The sequence below is a fragment of the Podarcis bocagei genome, assembly GCF_964188305.1.
Source record: "Podarcis bocagei genome assembly, chromosome: 2".
Taxonomy (NCBI): domain Eukaryota; kingdom Metazoa; phylum Chordata; class Lepidosauria; order Squamata; family Lacertidae; genus Podarcis; species Podarcis bocagei.
The window spans coordinates 72,239,703-72,252,503 of record NC_138126.1 but is presented as its reverse complement, the minus strand read 5'-3'; the positions used below and the strand labels follow the sequence as shown (position 1 = coordinate 72,252,503).

Sequence of the window (12,801 nt, the reverse complement as noted above, 5' to 3'; positions counted from 1 at the left end):
AATAATTTTTGCTGAGATACTCATTCCCTTCCCTTGGGCCATCCTGACCTGAGGATGTAGCTCTTCCACATTCCTTAAACCTATTCCTTCCACAGTACAGGTCAGCACCTGCAAAATCAGACAAGGTCCCTTTAAATCACCACAGCCAACTCCTCAGAAAGGTGGGCCAATGGCTGTTAATGCCAGTGTACCTAACGCCTCAGATATTCCTCATCCATGTGAAATGGAGTAAAATAGCCCTTTTGACGTTATGTGTGCACATTGCAGAGATGCATTGATCTACAGTACTGGTGAAGGAAGCCTTTTATTTATTTTAGTAGTAAATCAAGTACCGGTAGTATCTCTCCAACAAAGGTGCTAGGTATTTTCTCAGATATAGCCAGACCCAGTAAAAGTCTGCTCTTCTGTGCCTGTAACAGAAGCAAACAGTAGATGATGGAAACTGCTATATAAAACCCATGCTCAATATTCTTCTAACTGATCTTCAAGTAGACGTGGTTTGTTTTAAATTTATGCAAGTACATTTGCACTGAATCCGTTGAAGCTGATGGCAGAAATATCAGCTTTCGTGAGAGAGGAACAGAGAGCCACAATGATAAACAGAACCAGTTGTTGTCACTGCACTTCTTATAAAATCAAGGCACTTTACGGTTGTTGTTGTTGTTGTTTTTCTTTATTTCAAGATAACAATTTGAATTGCAGCCCTTTTGCACCCTCACAATCTCTTCTAAATGCTATTTGTGTGGAAGAACCTTACTGACAAAAGAACTGGTGGTGGTGGGCGGGGGGAGGAAGAGAGAGAGAGAGAAACAGTATGCCTGACCATTTCAACCTGCTGTGCAAACAGTCAAAGAAAGCCCTCCTTGAACGTCAGGGCCAGACAAATGCAAGTTTATCTTCCTGCTTAGCTCTACAAGTATTTGTATTATTGACAAGGGCACCATTTGCTATCCCTAGGAACTTTCATTCCACGGTGCAATGAGGAAGGATATTACAAAGCAACTCAGTGTCATGGAAGTACTGGGCAATGTTGGTGTGTTGATAAGTATGGAAATGAGATAGCTGGCTCAAGGAAGCAAGGGACTGTTAGCTGTGGTGAGTAATGGCATGCTTTTCTCAGATAAAATAAGAATGAGTGTTGTGAGAGCCCTTGCCTGCTGCTGCAAGCCTGACTATGAGTCTACAGAATGGCAAAAAGAGAAACCTATTAGCCATCATGACAAGAATCTTCAGGCCTTCATATTTATAATACAAATGTGCTCATACAAGTAAGCTCTCTTCCTGAGTAAGTGTGACAATACGAAATTGGCAAAAGCATTTGAGGTTTTCTTTTCACCAGCTTACAAACTGCAGTAGTTTGTACTGCTAAAAAAAATACACTGGTTAGGAAGTTATTGCAGGCTGATCATTTAAAAATCCAAAATTTAAAAATCAACATGTTGCTCCCTGGAACAGAAAGAACAAAATTAAGGAGTCCTGTTCATCAGGGCTGCCTTTTGAAGGAAAGACTTAACCCCATGGAGGTTTAATCTGAACAAACAATTGCTGCTGAAATTACCCCACAAGGAGCACATGTACACATAATATAAATGTGTGCCGTATATGGCAATCGCTACAGCTCTTCTAGTGGAGAAAATGAGTTTATAATGAAACATCTTGGCATAAGAAAAATGTCTTTTTGGAACTTTTAAAAGCCAAGTGCTACAAACATGTAGGGATGGAGGAGAATTACATTTGGTCTGCATTTCTAAGTGAACTGACCGAATTTGTACCTCCAGGAGAACTAATAGACAGGTCATAATGTAATAAGACTTCAGATTTTGCAGTTCTCTGAATTTTGCAATGCCGTTCAGCTCAAAACAACCCAAATGGATTTTTATAATGCATATATTTAGGTAAGTTTCTTTAGAAATGTGTACATTGAGATAAAATGCATATTTAAATATGAATATGGATTTTTGTACAATTTAAAAACAACAACAACAACCCTACAGACAAATGCAGAAGCAGGATAAAATAGAATTAATGGAAACGTGGAATTGATGTGGAGCGGAAATGGGCAGATTCATCCAGTTTTGATAACCCTAATTTTGATAGCTATAGTCTTAATTTGAAGCCCTGAAGTTCCTATAAATAAAAGTTCCAGGCGTGACATTTCATCTTCAGAATTCAAGCACTGAAAACAACTCTAGTGGTATGCTCTTCCTTCCCAAAAATGCTAGAGAAAAGAAAGGTAGTAGCATTCTAACTTCCTTTTGAGAACCCTTTACACATCCAATTGTCTACAAGAGAAGGGATATATGTGTAACTGCCATGAGACTCCTTTGTACTTCAAAGAATTATGGGGCTCATTACAGAGGCAGAGCACATTTCAAAGGGGCACAGCACAGAACCAGACCTGAATAGTTGCTCATGAGCCCCATAGCACATTCAGCACACCTCTACAGGTTCACAATGCGGGAGGAAATCGGCAGTCGTGGGAGCACCAAGGAACCCATTGTTTGAATGCCAAATTTGAAAAAAAAAACTGTAGTAGACTCACAGGAGTATATAATGACATCAAAATAGCAAGGTGTCAGTTTCAATAGCCTTATTCCAACTTAAGACAACATTGCACATGAAAAATTGCCACCTAATCGCCTTTGGCTGCCCAGAAAGAACATTTATTGTCACCTATTAGCAACACCAAGCCTTTTATATATTGTATGTGTTTGGATTATTAGTGCATTTGGATGACTTTGTATGATTTTTATTGTTTAAACTTATACCAAGAAAGGTAAACAAAAACAAAAATCAAAACACCGAGTTAAATGAACAAGTAAAGTGACAAGCAAATCAGCCTGGTTATTTTGAGGCAATAGAAATGGACCTTTCCAAATGTAACCCCTTATTTGTCTCAGCTGGCAGGGCTATGAGATTTTCTGGGCCAATTTACATTCCAACTTTTTCTGGACAATATCAGGACAGAAACAAAGATATCACTTGGTGATGTTTGTGGTGAGGTTTTTATGAGGTACGCAATTTACTGAGACCACCAACTCATTTCAGATCTCTTCGAACACTCATCAGATGGTGGTGTCTTTCAGTCACCATTGACCTGGAATGGATTTGAACCAACAATTTAGAGATGTAAGGTTCTGTCTTCAGCTATTGCTTCCTCCTGAAAACGTGTGGTTTTGTGGGTGTAGTAGAAGACTGTATATTACTCAGAGCACTTGACTGTGTAAAAATGTTTTAATATTTATGTTTTTATTTTATTTTAAAAAGGCAGACATGTTAGGGGGGGAGGGATGAATTAAATAGTTTAAATAATGAGAACATTGACATGTTTTGATAGAAAATTGGGCTTAAAGTATAACTGTGAATTCTTCCCGGTTGCAGAAGAGGAGCAAGAAACCTCGGGGGATTTCGGTAGTGGTGGATCAGTGATATTATTGGATGATCTGGAAGAGGAACATGAAGCAGCAAAAAAGGACCAAGAAGGGAAACAGAAGATCCATGTAAGAGCAGCTAATGATGATGATGAAGATGAAGATGACGACAAGGAGGATGAAATTGGCTATATATGGTAGTTCCCATAACTCTGAGGACTCATGTTTTGCACAATATCACAAGTCATTTCGTATCTCTGCAATGGTAACTGAAACATCAGGCATTGCATATGGAGCTCAATTTAAACCCGTTTGGGCATTCCAATATGCACACAGGTATCCCTTACAATTGAGCTTCCCTTTCACTTTACTGCTGGGCGTAACTCCACAAGCACAATGGAGATGAGCATGCAGAGCTGAACCTGACATTGAAGTGAACTGGGAAGACCTTTCACATCTGGGAGCTCCTTGCACATGTGGGACTTGGCACACTCATGTGCATTGGAGCTCTTGTGGCCAGCAAACTGCTGGATGGAAGCAATTATCTCTCCACTCAATTTAATTTAGTACACTGTGTTTAATTTGGAAGACAGCTTTCCCACCTGACTAGCTATTTTTTGGCATAATTGTAAGCATTGTTCTATTTTACTGACATGGTGACTTTCATAGCTTAATCTGCTCACATGCGTCTTTTATAAAAATGGAATATGGAACATAGCAAGTGGGTCAGCACATCCAAGCACTGGGCTCTTCTGATGTTACCAGAACTAAAGTTTTCAATTACTTGATCTTTTTTAATTGTGCCATTTGTTATTACTACTGTGGTTTTGCTACTTTAATGTTAAAAGCAGGTAGGGTTGGGGGTTTTTCTGTCTTGCCATCTGGAACTTGTTTGAAAATATCAAAATCGCCTTAACATTCTGATTTGGTCAACCACTGGCTTTAAGTCAGAAATAATTCCATTTAAGTTCCTCCTCGTTTTTCTTTAACATGGTTGGCAGAACCACTGTCTTATTTTAGCAGAACTCAATGAAAGTTCTCCCCCGCACCAGGAGTGCAGGATAAGATCTCAGATGACTGTTTAATCAAAATTAGTTCACTTTAAGTTAAGCATCATGATCTTGATGATTGGTATAGTATATGCACACAACGTTTAGCAAAGGAAACAAGCCTGGAATGGCCTTTCAAAACATGTGAAAAAGGAATGCTTTGCAAATGCATTTCTTTACAATCGTTTTTGCAGGCTTGCAAGTCTTGGATTTTGCTTTGATCAAGTTTGCACTAATGCTATGCAAGCTGCCTCTGCTTCCTGGATAGCATACCACTGGTTTTGCTGAAAACGCTTTTTCTTCATTTACTCTAAATGAATCCTCATTTGGAAGTGCTGAAGCTGTCAGAGGCACTAACCATCAGCAGTAATAAGCTGTCTTCCCTTTATTTTAAGTGTTGATATTTATTTGCTCTGCTTTAAAAAAGAAAACATCTTTAGGCAGTTGCGTTTCTGGTTAATATCACTTCTGGTTAATATGACATGTAATACTTACACATATGAACCAGAAGAGAATGTGATTAAAATATTCCACATAGTTATATCTCCATAGCAGCATCTCATTGTTCCCCATTGCCATTCAGTGTGGGGAAATGAATTTGCCATTGCAGACCTTTTATTATGTTAGCTGTCCACGCAAGGACAAAACATGATGAGCATCTATGATTGGTTGGGAGGGAAAAGATGGATTTGTAACAAGCCCCATCTTTTTCTCATTAAATGGAAGGAAATAAATGCCAGATAGGTCTTAAATTCTGCAAACACTAAGGACCATACCACTTTTGTTGATCAGGGCAATTATAGTGCTGTTATACCAGAACTGAACATGGCCTGTACACTTTAAAGAAAGCTTATATTTCTGTGAGAAAGTGCTAATTTTTTAGTGTGAATTTCTATACAGTTTTCAGGCGGCTGCACAATGGCATCTATCCTCAGACTATTGTTTGCTATGTGTGATACTCTCGTTTGTTTATGCCTTTTGCTTCTGGTGTGATGAAGTCTGGGGTTGCTGTTTTTTAACAATTCATTTTAACACAAGGTCTGGTTTGTTAATGAACCCTTCAAATAGTAATGCCAAATGTCATGATGTTAATATTACATTTCAGTTTGTTTTAATATTCCCAACAAGTGCATCCTAAATTTACTGGCTTTGTGAAATTATGATAATATCCAGCTGAGAAGTTACCTCCCATCAGATATACAGCCTTAGCCTGAAACCCTGAGCTCAATGGATTCCAGTAATTAAGTAAGTTGGTTGTCCTTTGACTTTTAAAGATGCCACTGCTACAATCCAGAAATGTACATCATACACACTTAAAAACTCTGCAGTTCCACTGAAGAAAATCCACACAATTGCTTTGGCCTTTCTGTCTTCTTTAGCCATAGTGATGCAAATTGTGTCCTGTGCTGTCGTGCTTAAAGTAGGATCCAATGCCTGGTGAATGAAGCCATTGGGCTCTGCCCTAATTGCCAGTTGACCTCTATCCCAATCCTCATCGAGGAATGCACTGTCCATTCCTTGCTATTGTAAAAGGACATAGGCTGTCATGCAAGGGGGCTGTGGATGCCCTGCTCTTCCTCAGCTTTGCCCATCTCCAAGTAAAGCCATGTAGCTATCCTGAATAGGCCAGCTACAACACATTAAGGGGTAGGGAGCAGCTGCCGGTATACGACTACCCCACTCCTGTGAGTTACCATGTTCACAAAGCACCTCAGAGTACCAGCTAATGGCATTGTTATCCAGAGCTCACACTTGAAAGTAAGTTGCATGAGATTAATGGGGCTTTCTTCCAAATGAAAGTGATGTTAACCACTAAATGTTTTAAGAATATGGGTTTTCTGGGGTGCACTCTTAAGCTGTATTTGAACACTGGCTGGACTAGTATACAATAAAAGTCACCTACTGTAATACCATCCAATTAGAAGCTGCAACATAGCTATCATTTTCACCATACTGCTTACCTACTTAAATTAATAAAACCTGCAGAAGTCAAATTCACTGTGGTTGCAGAGAAGTGCTATTATCTTTTATATACTTACAGTAAAGTTTCCATTTAGCCTTTGTTCTTGCTACGCACGCAGAGCAGTGTGAATGCAGCTGCTTTCTGGGGAAGTCCATCATTGCTGGGGTGTGTGTGAAGATTGAAACCACATGGGTGAGGCCACTCAGATGGGTCTTTCCCAACTGATCTGCCGCCTTCAGCTCCAAATCATAGCCAAGTCCTATTGAAATCAATAAAGAAGACTTAAATTAGCCATACCACACCTAACCTATTCTACTGATTTCAACAGGATACTGGAGACATTTAATTTCTGGAGCAGGGACATTTTATTTATGTGAGTAAAAAACAACAACCCTGCAGATTAAATCTTAAAGTCAGTTGTGGTGTTAATGATGTAATTAATCTCATTACACATAAACACACACAAAAACCCATAATCCCTGCCTCCTCTGATGTTGCTTCTTTAGCAGCAATGCCTAATTGCTGGGCTCACTGTCTTAAACACCATGACTTTTGTTTATATAGGGTTTGTATGTATAAAAATTAACCAACACAAAGTTTTTGGTTGTTTTTTCTTTTAAGAACCATTTCAAATTCTTTCCCAGCAATTCCCCACTCCCAAGCAAACCCATGATAATATAGATTACTTCATACATATCAGTATAGAATTCATTAACGAAAGTGAAAACAGGCAATGTCCTTAGATTCAACAATTTCCCTGAGAGTTAGTACATTTAAAAATAAGCTCTTAAAGACAAATTAAACTCAGTTTTGTCTGCAGACTATAATCATTCTCTAAAATTCTTGCTATTTGATTTCCTGTCTGGAGAGAAAAATATTAAAATCAGAAAAGGGTGAGGTACAAAAATACTATTTATTATTGTAACTAAAGGTGGAAAACCTGAAGCAGCAGCAATTGGAGACACGCCTACAATTTTGTCAGATTCTCAATAGCATTTGAAGGAAAAATGAATCCTTTGTAGTAAAGCCCTTAGCAAAATACTAGAGCAATGCCAGAGAAGCAGAATGAAGTGGTGCCTTCAGAGGCAATGAAAAGTTGCAGTGTCATCTGTTTCATGATGACTCAGTTTCACCTCCTGTTGAACCATTTGTCTCCCCCATTGCCCATGTAAGATTCAGGAACTCGGAAAAGATGGCGAAGCTACATGAAATTTGACCAAGCAACTCTCAGAAGCCTTTTTGTTCCATTCTGCAACAGTGCAGAACTAACACAATCCAAAGCCACGACAGGTTCTCTTGAGTTCTCTATCAAGACACAGGATAAATGCTGTAATTCATTTCTCATTACATTTTCTGGGGGAGAAATAATAAATGTACCTACAATACTGGCTGACCAAGACATTAATAGGCCTCCTGTCCTCACCTCTGTGAAAATTACTTTGTTTATAACTTCTAATGGCTTTAACCTCTACCAGATAAAATATAATGGTTAATTTCTGCTATGCCATATAACAAGAACATACAATAGGTTATTTTATACAATAGTATATATAATTTTGATACAGTGGTATGCATCAGCAGTAGGCTCAATCAACAACAGTTTGGACCCAGCCTTATTGTGGATTTGTCTCGGAAAGTGCAGCTTTCCATCTCTATTTCATTTAAATCATTTTTTTAAAGATCAGTAAGCTACATACAATTATCTACTAATCTTAGTGGCAGCTCCACATACTAAACTGCAAAGACTGCGGGAATTTTCGTATCAACTGACTTTATCCTTTTAATTCTAGTCTGCAAAGGTGACCCATGCATAGAATCCAGCTTCCACCTTTTTGGATGTCATTGCATGTATACATAATGATGGTGCAAGAGAAAGTAAAAAGCACTCCGAAAATCCAATGCCAAATTTGCAAGACACTGTGAAGCACAGAAGTTGCCAATGTAGGCTCCACCCCTCCCCAGCTGTCCTGGACTACATCTCCCATCAGTCCCTGCCAGCATGGCCAATGGTTGGGAATGATGGGAATTCCACCCAGCATATATATTTCCCAAGCTCATCAGATTCACCAGTTCCCTCACAACAAAATTAAATAGCTATGCACATTTATGAAGGGCTATGCTCTCCTATCCAAACATGAATAACCTTAATGTTACTTCATGATGTTCTTGACGTTTATCTGAACAGAAAACAAGGCACAGCATATCTATTTGAGCTCAGAGGCTGGGGGAATATTGCTTTTCAATATACATTTGTATTAGACACTGTTTAAAAGTAATGCAAGAATCTAGTATAAAGGAAAATAGAAAAGGTGGTTAACATGGGGGGGGTGTTCACTTTCAGTTTGGCAACCCCAGCCTCCTTAATCCTTCCCCAGTTCAGTAGCTTGCCCTGCTGAACCAAAAATAAAATGTTAAAAGCTCAAGTGCAGACGTGGCTCTCACCTTAACATTATTTGGGAACATGAATTAGGCATGCCATATCACTACCAACTGGTGCTTGAACTGTGGAATACATGCCATGGTTCATCCTTACTACTTCTGGTGATGTATGCATTTCCACTTCTCAATATTAGTAATATAAAATGTGAATTCAAAGGGTTTACTTTTCCACCAGTGAGAAGGGTCATAAGAAACCAAATGTAACATAATCTAATACATTATGGATCAGAGCAGAGATTTACTTCGTCTAAATCAGTGGCATTCAGTATGTGCATTTGATTACAGAATGTGGCCATAGTCAGCTCATGCTATATACTATTGCATGATATTTGCCTTCATCTGATAAGTTAGGCTGAGAGCTTTGCACAACGTAAGTGAAAAAGCTCAAGTGCTTATTGAAAAAGAATCCTAAAATCAATGTCAAGGAAATGGTTGCATATTTCTACATATCAGAAACATCATTTGGAACAGCATCTTCATTCTTTATGTTAGGGTGATCGTTTTGACTATTTTCACAAACTACAACTCAAAATAGTGTTGTTGTTTTTCAGTCAACCACTATGCAATAAACTTACTTAGCTCAACAAAACATCCAGTCTGCAATTCGGCATACAGTGGTGCCTCGCAAGACGAAATTAATTCATTTCGCGAGTTTTTTCGTCTAGCGAATTTTTCGTCTTGCGAAGCACGGTGTCGGAAAAGTTTTGGAAAAGCTTCAAAAATCACCAAAAACCTCAAAAAAGGCTACCACACCGCGTTCTATGAGTTGCTCCTCGAAGTCAAGTCGCAACTGTATTAATGGTGTTAAGAAAAGGGAAACAAACTTGCAAAAAACGCAATACGTTTTTGTCTTGCGAAGCAAGCCCATAGGCAAATTCGTCTTGCGAAGCAGCTCAAAAACCGCAAAACCCTTTCGTCTAGCGAGTTTTTCATCTTGCGAGGCATTCATCTTGCGGGGCACCACTGTACATTAATCACAACGGTGTAATCCAATGTTGTGGGAGCAGGCCTCTGTTCAGACAGCAAGACTTCCCTTCCTCTCTTCCCACACCCATGTTCCCCCAAAATCTGCTCCAAAAGAAGATGGGAGGTGTGTATGATTTTATGCTGTGAACCACCCGGAGATCTACAGGTACAGGGCAGAATACAAATTTAATAAATAATAATAATAATAACAGGTGACTATAGAGTGGGAGGAGCAAAAGTTGAAATCCTGTTGTGCAAGTGAACATCTGTTGGAGTCAGTCCAGTATCTTTTCAAGGATTATTAAATGACTTGAGTGCTTATTTGAATACATGCTGTATCATTTTCAATTCTTCACAGCCCACTGAAAAGGGACAGGTCTCGTGACTATCCATGATTCAGGGGCATGTCAGGCTTCTTGGAAATCTATGTATACTTCAGATCGTAACTTCCCTTAATTTGCCCCCAGCACAGCTCCAATTCACCTCTAGCACACACCCTTTTCAGCCCTACAGATCAGTAACATCAGTGGAGCAAGTACCATGGAAGTTTCTGCAATGGCAGGGAGGGTGCATCCAACATCAGTTCTCCCTCTCTCAGAGAAGAAGGTCTGATGCCTCCCATGGGCCATGGTATCGCAGGGTTGATCTTGCTATTTAAGAAAACAAACAACCCTCGCCATAATTACGCCTGTTGGTTTTCTGGAAATGCCTATACAATAAAAAGGTTGATTTGAAAACAAATCTTGATAATCCAATGGAATTATTTTATAAACCCGCAAACCAAAATATCAACAACACTGGTTATCAGAATCTTTGTCAAATTCTTGGCCACCATATTTGTTCATAATTAATACAAAAGTCAACATGGTTAATGCAAGTATCATTATATTCATATTTCAGAGTTCTTATTGCTTTCTCCCCACCCCATTTCACAGCATGCCTCAAGAAAAAAAAGTGATACTCCAGATCATTAAAATGTTAAAGAAATAAGGCCTTTAATGCAGTATACAGTAGAGCCCCTGGCTCTTATATCCCACAGCAGAATTACCTATTCTATTTCTCCCTTATGACAGTCTAAAGCTTTTAACTTGCCTACAGCTTGACTTAAATTTCTGATTCCATTGGAAGCTAAAATACTGCATTTCCTTCAAATTACTGACCTTCCAAAAAGTTATGGACAATGAAAAAAAAACCTCCAGCACCAAAAAAAAAAAGGCTACTCTGCAGTCTTCAAGCCAATCATTCCCTGTATTTAAATGACTTTCGAGGAAGTAAGCTTTGAAGGATGCATCCTATTTTTTTCATGATACTTTACAAAATAATAATAATATTTTGGAGCCTTGTTAGGTTTTTGTATTGCGCTTCGGTGTGTTCTTTTTACAGATTTCACAAAAGGTAACATCTGTTCACTTCTAGCCTCCATTGTGCTTTGCATTCTTTCACACCTGATTTAAAACTACATTGTGTCCGCAATCCAGCACAGAATTAGGTGAGATAAACCCATTGATTTCAGTGGAGTTAAAATATAGCTAAAGGGCAATTCTATGCGCACTAGAATATGTTGCATTGATTTAGTGGGACTTCCAAGTGAACGTACGTAGGATCAAACCGCCTCTGTGTTCAATTGTTGCCTATGAGTTTATATGTAACAGTACTTCACATGCAACAGTCATATAAGAAGCAACACAATCTGCTAGTCAATACTTCAATATTAGAAATTTCATACCATTTTCTCCAGGTAGCAAATGACACAGAACACCAGCCAGCCAAAGTTAAGATGTTTAAGTCACACTGATATTAGTTAATGGCAGTGTTAAGCATGTGGTTAATTTTCTCCCACTAAAATCAATGGGAACTCATTAAATTTGGCCGGATTGTGTCCACTAAATCTAGGGTCATTATTTGCAACAGACCACCAGAACTCCCAGGATTTGACTCTCTTTTTTTTCCATAGAAATTTGATGGCTTTCACTGCAGACTCTTCTTTCTGCCATTCAGTTTTCTTTTATTGCACAGACTGCTTTGTACTGTTAATACACATCAAAGAGCCCTTTCTACAGTAGGTGGTATTTGGTCTTTTTATACTTTTCTCAATGCTGCTGATGTCCGTTAATGTTTAATGTGTAGCGTTGTAAGGAGAGATCCAGATATTAAGTGTTTAAGTTTTATGTCCCTACTGTAGATGGAATGTACAGTATCATAGTTAATTAGAGTAGCATAGTAAATTATGAATGCTTTTTCCCCCATGAAGATTTAAATGGAATGTGAACATGTTGCTGATTTCCTTGGTTAATTGTAAATGCTGAATTGTAGTACTAAGTAGTTGCATTTTTGTCTGTCTCAATAAATTTTAATTTGTCTGCGAGTCCCCATTGTCTGACTTCTGTTTTGTTAAATTTCTGGAATATGATGAAGTAGCACGTACCACTTTGTCTGGAGTGGTATGAAGTAAAGATAGGCAAGATCTGGACCAAACTACCCTCCAGGTTATAGCAATCCATGCCTCGCTTAACCTGGAAGACAGATGGAGACCCTGTTACTACCTCTGCTACAATTTGTTGGCACTTTGTGAAATTGAACATATCTACACTGGCCTTTATTTAACGATGCATACCAACATCACTAGAACTGTTCCATGCATGTAACTCTGGTGAAACAGACTGGGGGAACTCCCTTATACTGAGTCAAACCATTACTTTATCAAGCTCAGTACTGTGTATAATGACTGTTCTGGCAGCTTCTCTACCCACAAACAGGGCTGATAGTTTTCACATCCCTCTAGCTTATACATAAGGCTTTCTTTAGCTGGACTGAAGTTAATGACTTTAAGAAAAACACTTTAAGAATCCCCCACTAGGAAGATTAGCATTGCAAGGGAAAACCTATGCTGCGTTACCAGCTTATAATGAAAATAGTATAACTAAAGTAAGCAATTTGTTTCTGGGTGTGGGTGCTGCAATGCACATGAACTGCACAGAATGACTTTGCGATCTGTGCTGGAGAAAGCCAATTC

General features: G+C 38.7%; 1 protein-coding gene across 2 annotated transcripts in view; it reads left to right on the top strand.

Moving 5' to 3' along the window:
• Positions 1 to 12,153, top strand: part of SPOCK1 (SPARC (osteonectin), cwcv and kazal like domains proteoglycan 1) — a 412,787-nt gene extending 400,634 nt beyond the window's left edge. The window contains exons 10-12 of one of the 2 annotated variants that reach the window (XM_081185602.1): positions 958 to 1,095; positions 3,049 to 3,129; positions 3,382 to 3,517. In XM_081185602.1, coding sequence (XP_081041728.1) covers positions 958 to 1,095; positions 3,049 to 3,125 — 215 coding nt within the window. In that variant the 3' untranslated portion in view covers positions 3,126 to 3,129; positions 3,382 to 3,517. Of the gene's footprint in view, positions 1 to 957; positions 1,096 to 3,048; positions 3,130 to 3,381 lie in introns of both variants that reach the window. The other variant, XM_081185601.1, reaches the window with a different exon arrangement.
• The last annotated feature ends 648 nt before the right edge of the window (positions 12,154 to 12,801 follow it).